The sequence below is a fragment of the Azolla caroliniana genome, unplaced genomic scaffold (genome assembly GCF_043228905.1).
Source record: "Azolla caroliniana isolate FFs.n. ecotype wild unplaced genomic scaffold, voAzoCaro1.0.p SCAF_2, whole genome shotgun sequence".
NCBI lineage: Eukaryota > Viridiplantae > Streptophyta > Polypodiopsida > Salviniales > Salviniaceae > Azolla > Azolla caroliniana.
Window position 1 is genome coordinate 28164432 of NW_028230437.1, and position 16499 is coordinate 28180930.

Sequence of the window (16499 nt, forward strand, 5' to 3'; positions counted from 1 at the left end):
AATTTTAACTAGAATGGTTTGATAATTTTCAGATCCTCTTATACATTATGTTAGTATTATGTATTCTTGCCACTTGGCCCTTAACTACAACAAGATCCTACAATAACTGTACTCCAAAGTAGCACCATAATGTCAATATGTACAATACCAAGTATAAAAAACTAGTTGCAACATTTGTGTGCCCAGGACATTCATAAGTCACAAAAACACTTCTTGTGATGCGTCATGTGGTTTGAGGCAGTAGAGTCAATGAACCCCATGTCTTTAGACTTGCTAGAGCTAGTTGATATGGAACGTGCTTTATGAAATCATAAAATCGCCTCCATAATCATCATGGTTTTAGGTTGTGGTATAGCTAGTAAGTAATTGGCCACTGGTCGAATCATGTTTCTTCTTAGGAGAATCTACCTCGATGAGATATATCTTGCTACAAAACCAAAAATCATGGTTGCTCTCTATTATAGAAAACTCCTTCTTCTTCTAGAGTTTCTTGCATTCGTAGAGGTTTTCTATATCTTGCTCATCGTTGTTTCAACCACCAATCTTACTTACTTGCAAATTGTCTTCCTTTGCTATGATCACCTTTGGAACTTCATCATCTATGACCACCATTCAAGTGGGAGTAGAATTTGTCTCTTAGTAGCTAATCTCATAGTGGGATGTCTTTGAATGATAAAATGAATTGGAGGTAAGAACAACATGTTGGTGTTTCTATTGTGATGGTGGTAGTTCTAAGTTGTTTAACCATTGTAATTATTTTCCAAGACATGTTTGCAACATCTCATCCTCATTATCCTTCATGTCAATGGATGCAAGATAGTTGCATAGGTTCTTAATCTTAATTGTGTAGTCTTTGATAGACGCATATATTTGTTTCATGTTGTTGAACTCTTACAATAGTTGCGCGCAAGTGGTCATGTTGGTGGCAAACATCTTCTGCAAGTATTTGCACCATGTCGATGGACCTAAGACATTCTCATGGGCACTTAACCTTAAAAGTCTACTTATTGATAACCATACTCCTTTGTTCCATGCCGTTGAACCCTCGCAATAGTTGGATCTTGCAAGCAATCATGTTGTTGTCAAACATCGTTTGTAAGTTGTTTCATGGGTCTTTCATTATCTTTGTATCTTACACACAACCACATGTGAATCTACATGCAAATCACTAGAATCTAATACACCAACACAACTTGTCATGTGCTTGTAGTTTGTGGGGGCGATGTTGTCGGTTTGATTTGACATATTCTCCAAACCTTTTTTGATACTTCCGTAAAGCAAATTTGGTGTGGTCTAGCTTCTTGTTTAGTGAGGTACCGATTAGTATATTCATAATGATGGTGATGATTCCTTTGACTTCAATATCCCTTGAATGTCACAACATGCAAACAATTTGTGGCTTCTCTACAAAAGTGTTGGTCAACCTCAAAAACATAGAACAAGCTAGTGCTTCAACAATGGGTTTTCAAACAATATAGAATCAACAATGAGGTTGTAAAACCCTCATGCACTTATAATACTATATGAAAGCAAGAGAATGTAGGTCTATGTAGTAGGAAATAATAAGAAAGATATCTTTACATTATGAGAGAGAGGGAGAGAGAGAAAGAGAGAGAGCCCAGATGGATGTAATTCGATTGGTAAGGTTGCCCAAGGGAGACCAGGTTGTCATGGGTTCCACCCCTACATTCCAGGGTGGCAACTTACCGATGTAGCTCAGTTGGTAAGGTTGCCCAACGGAGACCAAGAGGTCATGGGTTCCACCCTACTCTCCATAGTGGTAACTTACCCAAGACCAGGAAGTCATGAATTAAGAGATGTAGTTGAAGTAATAGAGAAGTGAGAAATTTGGGTTTCGAACCCAAGACGTAGTGCTAGGGTAAGCTAATTGCAATAAGAGAGAGAGAGAGAGAGAGAGAGAGAGAGAGAGAGAGAGAGAGAGAGAGAGAGAGAGAGAGAGAGAGAGAGAGAGATCTCGTTGCATCAATGCTCATGTAAAATATTGATTAAAAGATCACACTTGCAAGAATCTACGAGTAAGATGTGTCCACAAAGTCTACTCATATAATATATGCCAATAAAACTTCGTTGTAGAATGGGCAATGCATTTATATATCATGATGTGAGCCCATACTTACTGCTTGACCTATGTAACAAACACCACTCTTAGGACTATTTAACACAAATTTTAGTTTTTTTTTCAAACAAAACCTACTTCACATTAGTTAGCAAACAAAATACATCAAAGTTCAACACGAAGATCCATAGAGACTAACTTTAGTGGGATCAATATATACAACATGGAGGAGCAACTCCAAAACCAACAAAACTCACATTGTCCTTCTCCCCACGATTCTCGTAATAAACCCCACGCCCTCTTTTTTTTTAACCCCGCCGTACTATTTTACAACAAAGTTATCCGGGTAACACAACTACGATAACTTACTTGTGCCCCAACTACATTTATTGAACACAATTAATGTAGTCCTGCATTCTTTGAACGCAACTTCCCACACCTTTGATCACTTAGTTTTCTTTTACTTGTTCTCACAATCATATGAGCTTGTCTTTATGGGTAGGATTTCCATTGTAAGTTTGGCTTATGCCTTGTAACAACCATTTTTTTCTCCCTTAATTCAGTATATTTGACACAATAATTGTAACAAAATCAACTTTCTACAAGCCAAAAGGCAAGGCTAATAAGTGTGCACATCTATACTACAAGTATAATGTTAATATACATTTGTATCCATATTGACATTCTACTATATGAAATTGTCCATACAAGTATCGGAAATCGATGTTTCCGAATGTCACCATTCTCTATACTTCTAAAATCTTTGTGCGTTTGTTATTGTGCAACAAATGGTTTTCCTTAACTAAATTGCTTTACAATTTTTTGGATTTCATAAACTTAAAGGAGGTGCATATTTTGAAAGATCTAGTGTGGCGATAGGTACTAGGTACAATTTTGATGGGATAAAGAAAAGGTATCTCCTTAGTTAAAGAGGTTGAAAAAATGAAACGCCAGTAAATGCACACACCTACACTACAATTTTATAAGAGAAAAAACCAATGTAGATATGTATTTATTATTTTTGTTTGTCTATAAAAGTAAAAGGAAATAAGATCGCTGAATAGAAAATAGTGGGTATTTGAGATCCTACTTGGGTAACAAAAAATAAATTCCTTTCTTCTTCAAAAGGGTGAATAATGGGATTGTGTTAAAAGAAGACGGACACCTATGTGTGCCAAGATTGGTAGAACACAATGCATATGCTTACCAAAAAGCATTTCCCATCTACGATCTACAATTTTTTTTATGCCTTTGCGAGAACAGTAAGTGTGTGTTAAAAAAAGAGAGTGGTACATATTGGTGCCAAAATAATGTTTGAACACTTATTAACTAGGATAACATATATCCCTTCAATAGTTCACGACAAGGATAGACATACTTTACCTATTAACATTTTTACCTACATCCAAATTGTCTAGTAGCCTTAAAATTAAAGATGAGCATTAAAGCTCATAAATTTATATGCATATATGTATGAAAAGTGGATAGTACTTAAAGTAGTGAAGCAACAACAATGGCTAAAGTAGACAAGCCATATTAAAACTCATGGACCATATAAAATGACAAGTCGTTCTGAATTAGAGACAATAGTGCACAAATATCAAAGAGAGATTAAACATGGCAACATCTGTGGTTGAGGGGGTGGCACCACCAACATTCTTCCCGGACTTGAGAGATAAGGCGGCAATATTCAACGGCCAAGAAGAATTCAACCTCAAGACGGTCGAGCTTTTCCGAAACATGGGCCTCCCAGAGAAAATGCTACCACTTTGTGACATCGTAGAGGGAGGGTTTGTTGAAGAAACTGGTTTCTCGTGGATCATTGCACGTTCTGAGCAACAACACCATTTTGTCAAAGCCGATCGACACTGCTCCTATGATGAGGTTGTCACTTCAACCATCTCTAAAGGTCGAATGTCCAACATCCATGGTGTAAAAGCTAAGGAGTTAGGCATTTGGGTTCCAGTTAACGAGATTTATGTGGATGAATCTGATCCTAATGAGAAGAAGCTTGTCTTCAAAAGTATCTTGGGCCTCTCTCGCACCATGGCCTTCCACCTCTTCGAATGAATGACCTAATTATTCCTTCTCATCCTACGACCTATATTAAGAATATATTTTCATATCCAGCAATCCTCACCCACATGTACACGTCATTGCATAATTTGCATTTACAATGACATGATTCTGTCATTATCATTCCTCAATAACAATCATTTCCCTATATTAATGTTTCAAGCATATACTAAGTCACCATGAGTCAAAATATAGGAAGGTTTTCGATATGTATAATGCATTGTGTGTTCCTTGAATTTCTAGCACCTGAGTGGTTTTCTTTAGCAATCTTAGTATAATTTTCTTTTCACAATTATAGTAAATTGCTTGTGGATGCTCTTTTCCTTTATTTAAAGAAACTACCAAATAGTATACAGCAATCGACAATATGTTGGATGTTGTTGAAGTTCATCTAATTTGGCTACACCCCCTTCAATGCATCTAGAAGCATTAACACATTAATTTAGGCTTTCACATCATGACATTAAATGAGGAAGATATATCATTTCAATTTGTCTCTGTCATACAATTGGAGTCACAAAAATGGGCGCAATTTAAACGAAAAGTACTTGGCTTTCAAACCTTGCAAATCCAACAAACACTCCTACATTCTTCGCGAGACATTGACATCCAAAATTATATTAGAGGGTCTAATAGGCTAGAATTGCCTCCATTATTAACATCCATAATAGTACTAATGAAAGCGAGGATGGGGGATTAGAACAAGGTGAAATACTTCAGAGAACAAAGACACGACTAATACATTGCGTTTCATGAAGATAGGAGGATCCCTTTAAAGCTAGCACGTGCTACAAAATGTTGGACTCTTCATTAAATTCATCTTATATTCAAGGTTGTTGTCTCTCTGCATCTATGTTAAGGCATGCTTCATAGAGAAGTTGCATCTTAATGATCCTTTAGACATCCCTCTTTAGTCCACAAGTCCAAATTGAAATCTCAAACATTGAGAAAGTCAAGGTTGCTCAATTAAACGTATGGATTGTGAAAGTTGTTTTTGCCTAATATTCCTTGTGTTATTGGATGTAATCAACATTGGCCTCACTTTAACTCTAGGAAACGTTTAGGCTCAAAATTGGATATCGTAGAAGCATAACTAATTAGCATTTACACATGACCCTAATGTGAAGGAAAAAAGGGTCTAGCAAGTGTAAGTGGTGCATTTAAGAACCCTGATTTATTTATATGCACATAGCTTAGTGCGGCAATGCAACATATGGAGATATGACTTACTAGAGTTCTAGGTTCCATAAAGCATTGTTCTATATCACAATGTTTTGTAGCTATCTTTTACCAAGGTTCATCATAGCAACCGTCCTTCATTGCTTGCACCTATCACGATACTTCAAGTTTGAAAGTCATTGTGAATTGTTATTTTTGTTTCTTATGCACCTATCTTTTACCTAGAGGCTAGGTCCACCATAGCAATCGTCCATTGCTTCCATCGATCACGATACTTTAAAGTTTGAAAGTCATTGTGAATTGTTGTTTTCTTTTTTTGACCTTGCTAAAGTACAATTGAGAATAGAAGAGAGAAAGAAAGCAAGAAAAATTATTCTTGAGAGAGGTTTCTTGACAGAGAATATGACCATAATGGTCAAGATTATATCAATGACATGCTAGGAGTACAACATGAAAAATGAAGAGATTTTCTGAGATATGGGCCTTCAATACAGTTTTCTTATTGTCAAGGACATCATTAAGAGTAGATGGAAATAAATAGATTGTCTTGGTCCATAACACATAACATACTATGCCACCACTTCGTCAAACATCTTGAACAATGATGTTTATTTTTGTAATATTTTGAAAGGTTGTATGCCCAAGATTCATGATGTGAAAGCTTGTGGGACTTGGTAAATTGTGATGAACCCAAGGAGAAGAAACTTGTGTTCAAAAACTTCTTGAGTATCACTCACATTGTTGGCTTTCAACTTTTTGAATAATGCCACTGCATAGTTTTACCCGATGTATTAGTATTATTATATTATAAACATCTCACATATAGGCCGTAATTTCATCCTTAATATTATGTCAATGTCTCTTTTGTCGGGGTTATGCCACGATCCCTTGAACTTGCCTCGTTTTCATTTGTCATTACTACATTGGACCAACTTATCATCTTATAGCTCACCACCAAATCCATTGACATTGATCTGAAAACATCTCAATGTCATCAACTTGATCTATTATCATGAGAATCAATGAAGATTTTTCCTTGCAACATTAATCATTGCTAACGCTATTGGAGCTCTTGTTTTTTATGGTAGCAATAGTTTTTAGTTTTTCTTCATATGGAAAATGGCAATATGAGATTGAAACACATGTAATTTCCATTATGTGGCCAGAGGTTTAGTAAGGGTGGTTTTCGGTTTTTTGTTCCTTAGGTTAGCAAAGTCTTTCTAGACATATTAATCATTGTCTACATTGTTCAAGCTCTTGCCTGTGAATCGTGATGATGACACAAAGCTTTTAAGTTGTATTAAATTTTGGTTCCAATGTTAACACACATGTTTGAAGGTATGTGATCATAACCTATACATTTTCCATTTTTTGTAATCAATTCTCTAACATGTTGCATGTTGCTATCTTGATTTGCAACTAATTAGTATTTATTAACATGTCTTGCATCAATGAATATGAATTAAATGTTGAATGTTTTGGATGCATTACCATGCAAAATATATGTGAGTATGGTGTTGAAAATTTAAAACGTTTTAGGGTTAATTATTGCTAAAATGAATGGGGGCCATTTAGGACATTGGGTGATGCAAAACTTGTTTTCAACCCATGTAGACAAATTAGGGGAGATCCAACTAGCATGATATGCTATTGGTGTTTTTATGTGCTTGGCTAAAGTATTTAAAGTTCTAGAAAAGTAAATTCACATACAACTTCAACACACTCGTCGTTCCTATATTCCATGCGCATGGGGTTGGTTTTCATGTTTTCTCTCATTTATTAGAAAGGCTTTTAGTATGGAGTCTGGACCACACCTTACTGCCAATGCTTTTCATACCTTTCTAAGTTTGTTTTTGGAAATGTCTTTAAATAAACTCTATAAGTCCATAAATATCATGGGTAAGTGAATGAGCAAGTGTATAAATTCTGTCAATGCTTGCTTTTACCCATTGTGTTAAAACAATTATACTAAATTATTTATTAGTATTCTAATGTTGCATTTATATGTTATACTAGCAACAATGGGCACCATTCCACCACTTAGGAGCAACTATATGGAGAAATTTAGTTATTAATTAAATAATGAGGAGTTTGGGGTGCATGAAAAGGTTGCCCATTATGTCAACAAAGAAAACCCTTATAATCTAGTGAGGGAATATGAATCTAAAGTTCTATGCCAAACAAATGGGGTTGCAAGAGGTCCAAACACAAGCATTGGGAAGACCCAATAGAACATTAGTATTTGCAATCAAGCCATTGTATGAAATTGAGCCCTAATGTAGGGTCGATTTTTGGTTTTGCCAAACTCTATAGATTTTTTTCTTGAACATCGACCATTTGAAAAAGATATTAGTCAAATAAATATGTATAGCAAGCACTTGCTTGGCTATATTCCATTGAAAGCATATCAAAATACACTATATAAAGGATTTTCATACATAAATTTCTTATATCACTAGCATTGTAATAATAATCCAAAGGATGAAGATGTATAACATGGGGCATCATGGTAGTGTTAATAGAAAAACCACATATCAATAAATAAAAAATGCCAGAAAGATAACTCAAAGCCTTTCTAATTTAGACAACCATTCAAATTGATCCAATGGATCTCAAAACGACTTAGCATAGGTAACAACTAAGTTGTGGGAAAAATAAAATCCATGATGTGGTGGGTTCTCGTTGGTGGAAAGATCAAGTGCCAGAGGTGGCAACAAGCTCGTGCTAGATTTCATGACGTTCGAATGCATGAACTAGATCTTAATTAAACTAAATCTAAATTAGAAGTTATTAGATGGGTGGATGTGGCCTTCATTTTTTTAAATATATCTATATCTATATACATGTGTGTGTGTCGGTTGGTTTGTTTTTTGTGGTAATATTCAAGTTGAGGATTTACGATGTTTCCCAGAGACGAAAAAGGCTTGCCATGTGGCATAATGATGAGTCAATCGTATCTAATCATTTGGCATACGGAAATAATGATAAAAGTTAGTAAAAATTAAATAAAAGGAGAAAAGAGAGTAGTTAGGTGATGGTAGAATAAGAAGTTAGGTAGTTAAGAAGGCTTGAATTCAAGAAGGTGCCATAGAGAGGAAAACGGGGAGGGGGGCATATTGTAGGATCTATAAAAGGGTGAAGAGGGCAAGAAGAGGAGAGACACACATAGAGAATGTAGAGAGAGAATCTAAATAGAATATTAGTGAGAGTATGGCAGTTGTGGTAGAGGAAATTCCTGTGTTCTTCCCAGAATTGAGAAAGAAGGCATTAATATTCATCGGCGACACTGAATGTAATGCGAGAACATCTAGGTATTTTAAAGAGATGGATCTCCCTGAGGGACTTTTACCCCTCAAGGACATCCTTGAAAGCGGATTGGTTGAAGAAACTGGCTTCTCATGGAATGCTTGTCGTAGCAAGCAAAAGCATCACTTTGTCAAACCTGACCGACATTGCTCATATGATCAGATCATCACATGCACAATCACTAAAGGTCGCATGTCCAATATTCGTGGTGTGAAAGCTAAGGAGCTCGGTGTTTGGGTTCCACTAAATGAGATCTATGTAGATAATTCAGACCCTAGTGAGAAGAAAGTCGTGTTCAAAAGCTTTTTGGGATTGTCTCGTAGCATGCCCTTCCACCTCTTTGAATGAGAAAACCCCTAGGTTGTAATTTGATAGATTTAGACATTTTGCTTTTTTGGATGTCATAATATTGTGGGCATCTTCTGAGCCCTCTCCCTAACTTATTGCCATTGAATTGTATTATGATTAAGTAATCATCATATGGCTCACTACCACCACTTTCATCCATATTCATAGTTCAACCCATTGTTATGAATCTAACAAGTACACATTCCAACATGATCTTGATCATGTATTCAATGTTTTACCACCATCACCATTGTCACTTGCATTCCCATTGTCGATGTTATGTCATTTTGTCATTAGCATGATGTTCACAATCCCTTTTTGAATCTATATTGCATATGTTTTTTAATTACCTTGTGCTTGATGAATGCATGTCATATTTTGATCCCAAATGTCATGATGTGGTGTTGATATTTTCCCCATTGTATTGATCACAAATATCCCATAATCTATCTCATATTCCTCTAGCTATTTGTCTATGTTAAAAATTTGCATCAATCAATTATATATAACTCGTAAATAATACAATTCATATATTGACTAAATAAATCATCAAATATCATGATTGAGAATAGCGAGGCACTATCAACTTTAGGACCATCATTTTTTATGTTATTGACATGATCATGATATTTTTCTCTAGTGTCATGTATGTGTACTTAAGGTGCTTCTTATAATCAGTTTTCTTCGCTTGTAAAGAGAAAGACAGTTAAATCAATAGAGAAAGAGAAGGATTGAAGTGGTTTTATCTCACAAGTCTTACTTCCAAAAGAAGAGCTAAGTTTGAGTCTTGCCAAATAAATTTTGGCAAACAAATATTGTAAGTGGTGTTTCTTTTTACAAATAAATATCTTTGTCGCATCTATCTTGTCATCACACCATCCACGAATCACGATTACGCCTTGTCATACCGATTTCTTGGAATTGCGCCCCATTGTGGAGGGATCCCGATTTTAGATGTGTAGATGCAGTTTCTAATGTAGCTGCATGAGAGCTTTTGCTATTCGCCATGTTGGTTGTGTTTTCATGTACAAGTTCTTTGTAGCCTTTGGGCATCTTTCCGCAACATCTAGGGCGTGGGAAACATTCACTTTGAAATGGGGTGGAATGTCAATGTTGCGATTGCAAGGCAACAATATACAATGATGTTATCTCTCGCCGAAATGGCTCTTCCCACCAAGGACTCCCCCCGTGCGACATCTCCCACCGTCCTTGGACTCCACCATCCTTGGACTGTAGAAGGATTCCTCTACTTTAGAGTTATTAGAAGCCACGAAGCTCTATAGGAGGCGTGTCCCTTGTACATATGATACCTCCTGTATTTCTTCCTAACTAATGGGTAGAATATTTTTCGGGAAAAAAAGAAACAATCAATGAACTTTAAATTAAATTTCAACCTCAACACACATGCACAAATATGTGAAATGACAATTTACTTGGTATTAAATAGTGTAAATGTGTCCAAACCCAATGCAACTATTATTGTTGGCATACTATTTGACATGATCCTATGAGTCCCTCTTGTTTTTTTTTCCTAAACAAAACTCCGTCCATTGGTTATAAAATTTTACAGCTGCCTCTTGGTTTTATTTTGAAATAGAGCTACAAAAATTCAATCTCACATTAGTCGTGTCTTCCTTAGCCAATGCTTAAACATTGTTTTAAATGTTGGGAATCCCAAATAAAGCAATGCATTTGGGGGGGGGGGGTACTTAGCCAAGTCATATATCCATCCTTTTCAAAAGAAAAATAATTTACCTCAAAACTAAAATAATCTACTTATAAAAGTCAAGTAAGTTTTATTTTTGTCCAAAATAAGTTTCAATGACCACAAATCTATGGTCAAAATCAAGCTCGGGTCATGGCAAGTTGTTTGCTTTCTCTAATGCAACATTGTTACCACATATCTCTCCAACATAAGAAGGAAGCTCATTGTCAACCTAAGTAAAGGCTGCAAGTATTGCTTACAATAATTGTTTTAAAAATTAATCAAAGTATGAAGGCTCAAAGGAAAATTTTACCTAGAGTCTGAGGAAAAGGTTTCACATTTAGGTCTAAAATTCAATAACAAAACATGTCCATAAAAGAGAATATGGCTTGTTTTCTGCCTAGATGGAAAGAGAATTTGAAAGACCCAAATAACCATGAACGTTATATTTAGTTTTTCTTCAATAATCATGTTGGTGATGTTGAGATCAATCTCAACATGATCACATCATACAATATTGATTACACATGAGGGGTCAATTTGATTCACATACTCATTGGAGGGCAACTCAAGTTCGATAATGCCAACATTTGAAAACTTTGATAAAACATCTAATACACACAACATAAAGACTACAAATATAGATTATCGACAACTTGCTCCCTTTCACAAAAACCATCTTCATACATATATTACAAAATGCGCCTCATAATTTTAGTTTGCTAACATGAACACTAGTATTTTGCTCCCCAAAGAGCATCTCATTTTAGACCATAATCACGACTAATTCCCCCCTAAAACAATGGACTTATAGCAATATAAAGAGTGAATGGTGGCATTGCCCTTTAGAAGGTAACATCAAACTAGATAATTCATAGGTCAAATTGTACATAGTTAATTAAAGTTTTTGTTGATTAATGTTCGTCAAAGATAACCATATTTTTTCAAAAAAAAAAACTACTTCCATTAGTTAAGCAATGTACAAAGGATAATTTACAACTCATATCTTACACGACATCTTGCATGTCAAAGGAAAACAATAAGTGTAGATGAAACACCAAAAAAATAAACAACTCCAAAGCACCACATCGTTCGATGTGTATAGCATTACTCAGACGCATATTCTCCACGTGAGCCTCATATAAAACAGAATTCAGCATAGATGTCCGCCATTCACTCCTCATGGCATCACCCATCTAGATGTTCGGTACACTCGGAGGGAACAACCATCGTGGTGGTCGATAATTCCACTTCACTTTACCATCTATTATCTGCAACAACGACAAACCGCGCCATTTCAGAAGGAAACGAGCTCTAGCTTCTTCAGTTGCGTCAGATGACCCTTGAAGACTTTCAAACTCTCCTCGCAACGTAGAAATAAGATTAAACCAGATCATCATTAAATTCTCAGTCGGTGGGGTTCGTTTACCTGCGAAAGTCTCCTTGCACCTAGATACCCACACTTGCTAGACCGTAAGGCCGACCACTAATACCCATATGTCCACGTTGCGTTCCTGTAAGAAGAATAAACCTCCTTGCGCTGGTTGCACAGATCCTTGCATCACTTTTAAAGAATGATTGTTTCCATTCCACCCTTGAAACCACGAGGCCGATTCAGTGGCCAACCAAGTGATTGCTGCGCTCGATACATGAACCTCAACCCCGAACCGAGCCAAGATTCGTAAGCTCCTCAGCCAAATTTCTTGCGCTCGTGGGCAACACCACAAACAATGAGCGATGTCCTCCAAGCTCGCACTACAGGCCTTGCAGCCACTCATGCCGCCTCTATTCCCAAGCCACTCTCCCGTTGGAACAACCCGATGGGTGATAAACTAGAAAAATACTTTGATCCGCTCGGGAAGGGATGAGTTCCATATCCTGCTCCTGGTTCTATCCACGAAGACTGAATCAATAGATGCATGGGTCCACTTGTTGGCACACTTCTCACGATACGAACCTAGCTTCCTCCCCAAGCGCGTCGAGTATTCGAAGAAACCTAATGATTTATCTTGTTCTCCCTTCCACGTATATTCAACAGGATCCCATTCTACGTGCTCGAGAGGCTTGCCTTCAACCACGTACAAGATCCAGTCCTCCTCAACCTCTTCGACTGGTGGATTCACCTTCCATTTCTTTCCGTCTCTTGCCACAATTCTAATCGGGTACCAGCCTGCACTTTCATCTAATAATCCCATTTGGACAGTCTTCCCATTCTTTCTTAGACCCCTGACATTGATAATTTTTCCGGTATCATCACATTGTCCGGACCATTCACCCTCTTCCTCATTACCAATAGGAAGTGAGGAGACAGCTGTATTGACTACGTCAAGCATCTTTCTACCATTTCTGACCTTTCCCATGTCTTCATATAATTGATCACGATTATTGCCGGACAACCGCATCCAATCAGCCACTGAGTGTATACCTAGACAATACAATGTAGCCCACGACATGCGCTTGCTTTGTCCAAGCATCGTTCCTTCTGGCGATTGTACGGTCTCATTCCACAATAAGGGTTGGCGCATCCATTCAACACTAGTACTTGGACGATTCCAACTTAGATGCCCTTGGAGCACACTTCACGCCTACATCACTAACATACAAGTACGATCAGCCAACCGGTTAGATTTCCTCAACTTTAAGTCCATACAAAAAGGCCATGCTTTGTGTGACTTCCATTGCCCACCCAGTCTTGGACTCCAGAGAATGCTCCTATTATGTATCAATGTTTAGTGCTTTGAGTAGTATGCATAGGAACGCATAAAAGGTTACTCATATTTAGTGCTTTGAGTAGTATGCATAGGAACGCATAAAAGGTTACTCAGAAAGGGGCTCAAACAAGTTGACCTAATGATCAAAGGACTCAATAACTACAACTTGATATAAAAGCCAAAACTCTCTACGTTAAAAAGATATGTCTTAAATGTCTTCCTCATATTTTAATGACTCTTGTCTTTAAAGTTACACCATGTTTTAAGTTTTTGATTGCCATGAATAACTAGATAAGAATGTTTATAGCATCTAAGATTAGAACCAATAAACTATTTCCTTCTTCCGTTTCTTTAAAGAACAAGAAGCAAGGGTTTACATTAGTGTACAAAAGTTCTATCCAAAAGGATATTTCAAGCATAAAGTAATGAAATATACAAACACCATTTGTTAGATATGTGTGGAAACACTAGGAAGAGCCCTCCAAGAGAAACAATCAAGGGGGGCATGAACAACCATATAAGTTTGATCAAAGGGACCACAACAAAAGTTTATATACAAGGAAATCAAAAGAAAGGTGAGAGTGAGTCGTGACCCCAAGCAACGAGATAGGCCTACCCCCTTTTCCTAATAGATCTACATTTTCGTTATTTGAACACCCATTAGTGTATCAATACCTACCTTAAAGCATAAGTACACGCAATTAGTTCACAACTTATTCTCAATGTTGGTTTTATTTTATGTACATGTGATTAATATAAGCTGATTTCATTATTAGTTACTTAGTTGTACAAATTTAAGGCCACATTAAGTAGGAAAATTTGATCCCTTTAGAAATGTGAACGGCTTTTTGGTAATTTGGATTGCATAATTATAGTGGTAATGCTTAATATACTCTCTAAAGCTCACACAATTGCAAAAAACTCGGATATGTGTCACGGCAACTAACATGTTAACGACGTTGAGATGTCTAACTAGATGAGATCTCTCTCCCTTTTTTCTTTTTATTTGGTAAAAAGTGAAGCTTTCCAACAAATATTTATATATTGTTATCTTGTCTATCCTAAATTTTTTGTAATAAAATGGAACTTATATCTTAAAGACATTTGTCTCTAATATATCTGTGAATTTATGATATAAAGTCAAACTAACTGGTAAGTTTATTTGCTGCATCCTAAAAAATAAGCTTCCTATAAAGGTTAAGGATCCACAATCACACTAATGCAAGATTCTTGTTTTTTCATAAAATCAATTTCTACAATGGAACAAAACTCTAATAATAAAAAGCAAGACTAGTAGGCTATATGCAACAAAAAGAAATCGTATATAAGGCCCATAACAATGGTAGAAAAGACTCAGAATTTGGTGTGTTTATGTTTTGAAATTTTGAAAACAAATATTTGAAACCTGGTTTGCTCCTACCATTTGAACCTCTTCGCACACCATGAAAGGAAAATTTGTGGTTTATGAGAATCCTATAGCATGTGACAAACAATATATTCACAAATGAGACTTGAAATTGAACAACACTTCAGAATTGAACATACGGTGCAAGTGACATTGGAATATTATAATGAATAGTAATATTAAAGATCTATTAAACAAGTGGCACATGAATCAAACACGATTTAGTAAATTAGGTGGTTTTAATGCTACAAAGAGTAGATGGATGGGTGGCAAAAAAGGGAAACATTGAAGGCATGGTGGGTGACAAATGCCATCGATAAAAGGGGCTCTAAGATCCACCAAAGTTAAAACACAAGAGGCATAGAGAGTGGGAGTGTGAGAGAAAGACAACAAGAAGAGAGTGAGATATGGGAGAGGTAGAGGAAGCAACACCATTCTTTGCTCATTTGAGAGATACATCCCTAATATTTCAAGGCGATGAAGAATGTATTCCTAAATCCATCGAGCTTTTTACAACGATGGGCCTCCCGAAGTCTCTTCTACCCCTCAAGGACATAGTTGAGACTGGATGGGATGAAGCATCTGGCTTCTCTTGGACAATCACACGCGGTGAACAACAACACCATTTCGTCAAAGCCGATCGTCATTGCGCCTATGACGAGGTTGTCACAGCCACCATCACCGAAGGTCGTATGACCAATATAAGTGGTGTGAAAGCAAAGGAGTTGGGCATATATGTCCCAGTAAATGAGATCTATGTCGATAACTCTAACCCTGATGAAAAGAAACTCGTGTTCAAAAGCATCCTAGGACTCTCTCGCACCATGCCCTTTGACCTCTTTGAGTGAATGCCCATCTTCAATGTACTATGGTGAAGCTATTGATGTTCCACTCTTTGCATTGCGATATTGTGTAATCATCACATAGTTCATCACCTCTTCATTGTAACTCCTTCCCATTACATGCAATCTCATCGCCAACATCCATCATCATCAAACAATATCATTGCTCTAAACATCATTCCCACAATCATTGGTGTTCCTTTGCATCAATTTGTTTCTATATTGTCCTTGCCAATAATGTATTGTCAACTTTCATAATATCCATTATTTTTCATGCTATATTTGCAATTGGTGAATTCATCAATCTATTTTGTGATTTCAGTTATTACCTCCATGAAATAACCTTTTTCCACATTTCAATAACTTCAATAAGGCTTAATAATCTTGAAATGATTTGTTTTATTTCGTACTTGGTTCTACTTTAATTTTGCAAAATGTCTGTATCTCTTTTTCTCATTTTAGTTTTAATCGGTTTTTCTTCACAAGTTCTAACCACTTGTCAAATATGGTCACTACTTTTGATCAATCATTACTTTGAGGACTTTTTTGATAAATTTGCATGAGCATCTTAACACATCAATAGGCCACTACGTTTGAGCAATCATTACTTCCTAGACTTTTAACTTTTACTAGGTTGCGTTGATAAATTTGCGTGAAATTTGAACATGTTAACACATCAATAAGTTGTCGTACAACGACTCTACAACCATTAAGAGTTGCATATACAATTTACTTTCTTGGTCCACCCTTTCCCTCATATGTTTGTTATATCAAAAATGATTTTGGGTAAATAGAGATGGTATCAACAATGGTGGTGGATATATTATCATTTATTATTTTAAAATAAAGC

At 36.4% G+C, this 16499-nt stretch overlaps 3 protein-coding genes across 3 annotated transcripts; all 3 read left to right on the top strand.

Moving 5' to 3' along the window:
* Positions 1 to 3646: 3646 nt before the first annotated feature.
* LOC147868040 (uncharacterized) lies at positions 3647 to 4301 on the top strand. The gene has a single exon (XM_087315971.1). It carries the CDS (start codon positions 3695 to 3697, stop codon positions 4145 to 4147), a length of 453 nt encoding a protein of 150 aa, XP_087172097.1. The 5' UTR covers positions 3647 to 3694; the 3' UTR covers positions 4148 to 4301.
* A 4179-nt stretch (positions 4302 to 8480) lies between these two features.
* LOC147868041 (uncharacterized) lies at positions 8481 to 9217 on the top strand. The gene has a single exon (XM_087315972.1). The coding sequence runs from the start codon at positions 8543 to 8545 to the stop codon at positions 8984 to 8986; it is 444 nt and encodes a 147-aa protein (XP_087172098.1). The 5' UTR covers positions 8481 to 8542; the 3' UTR covers positions 8987 to 9217.
* A 5923-nt stretch (positions 9218 to 15140) lies between these two features.
* Positions 15141 to 15928, top strand: LOC147868042 (uncharacterized). Its single transcript, XM_087315973.1, has one exon. The coding sequence runs from the start codon at positions 15215 to 15217 to the stop codon at positions 15653 to 15655; it is 441 nt and encodes a 146-aa protein (XP_087172099.1). The 5' UTR covers positions 15141 to 15214; the 3' UTR covers positions 15656 to 15928.
* Positions 15929 to 16499: the final 571 nt, after the last annotated feature.

Excerpts from the sequence above, each read along its gene's own strand:
- LOC147868040 (XM_087315971.1), top strand. The coding sequence starts at position 3,695 with ATGGCAACATCTGTGGTTGAGGGGGTGGCACCACCAACATTCTTCCCG.
- LOC147868041 (XM_087315972.1), top strand. The coding sequence starts at position 8,543 with ATGGCAGTTGTGGTAGAGGAAATTCCTGTGTTCTTCCCAGAATTGAGA.
- LOC147868042 (XM_087315973.1), top strand. The coding sequence starts at position 15,215 with ATGGGAGAGGTAGAGGAAGCAACACCATTCTTTGCTCATTTGAGAGAT.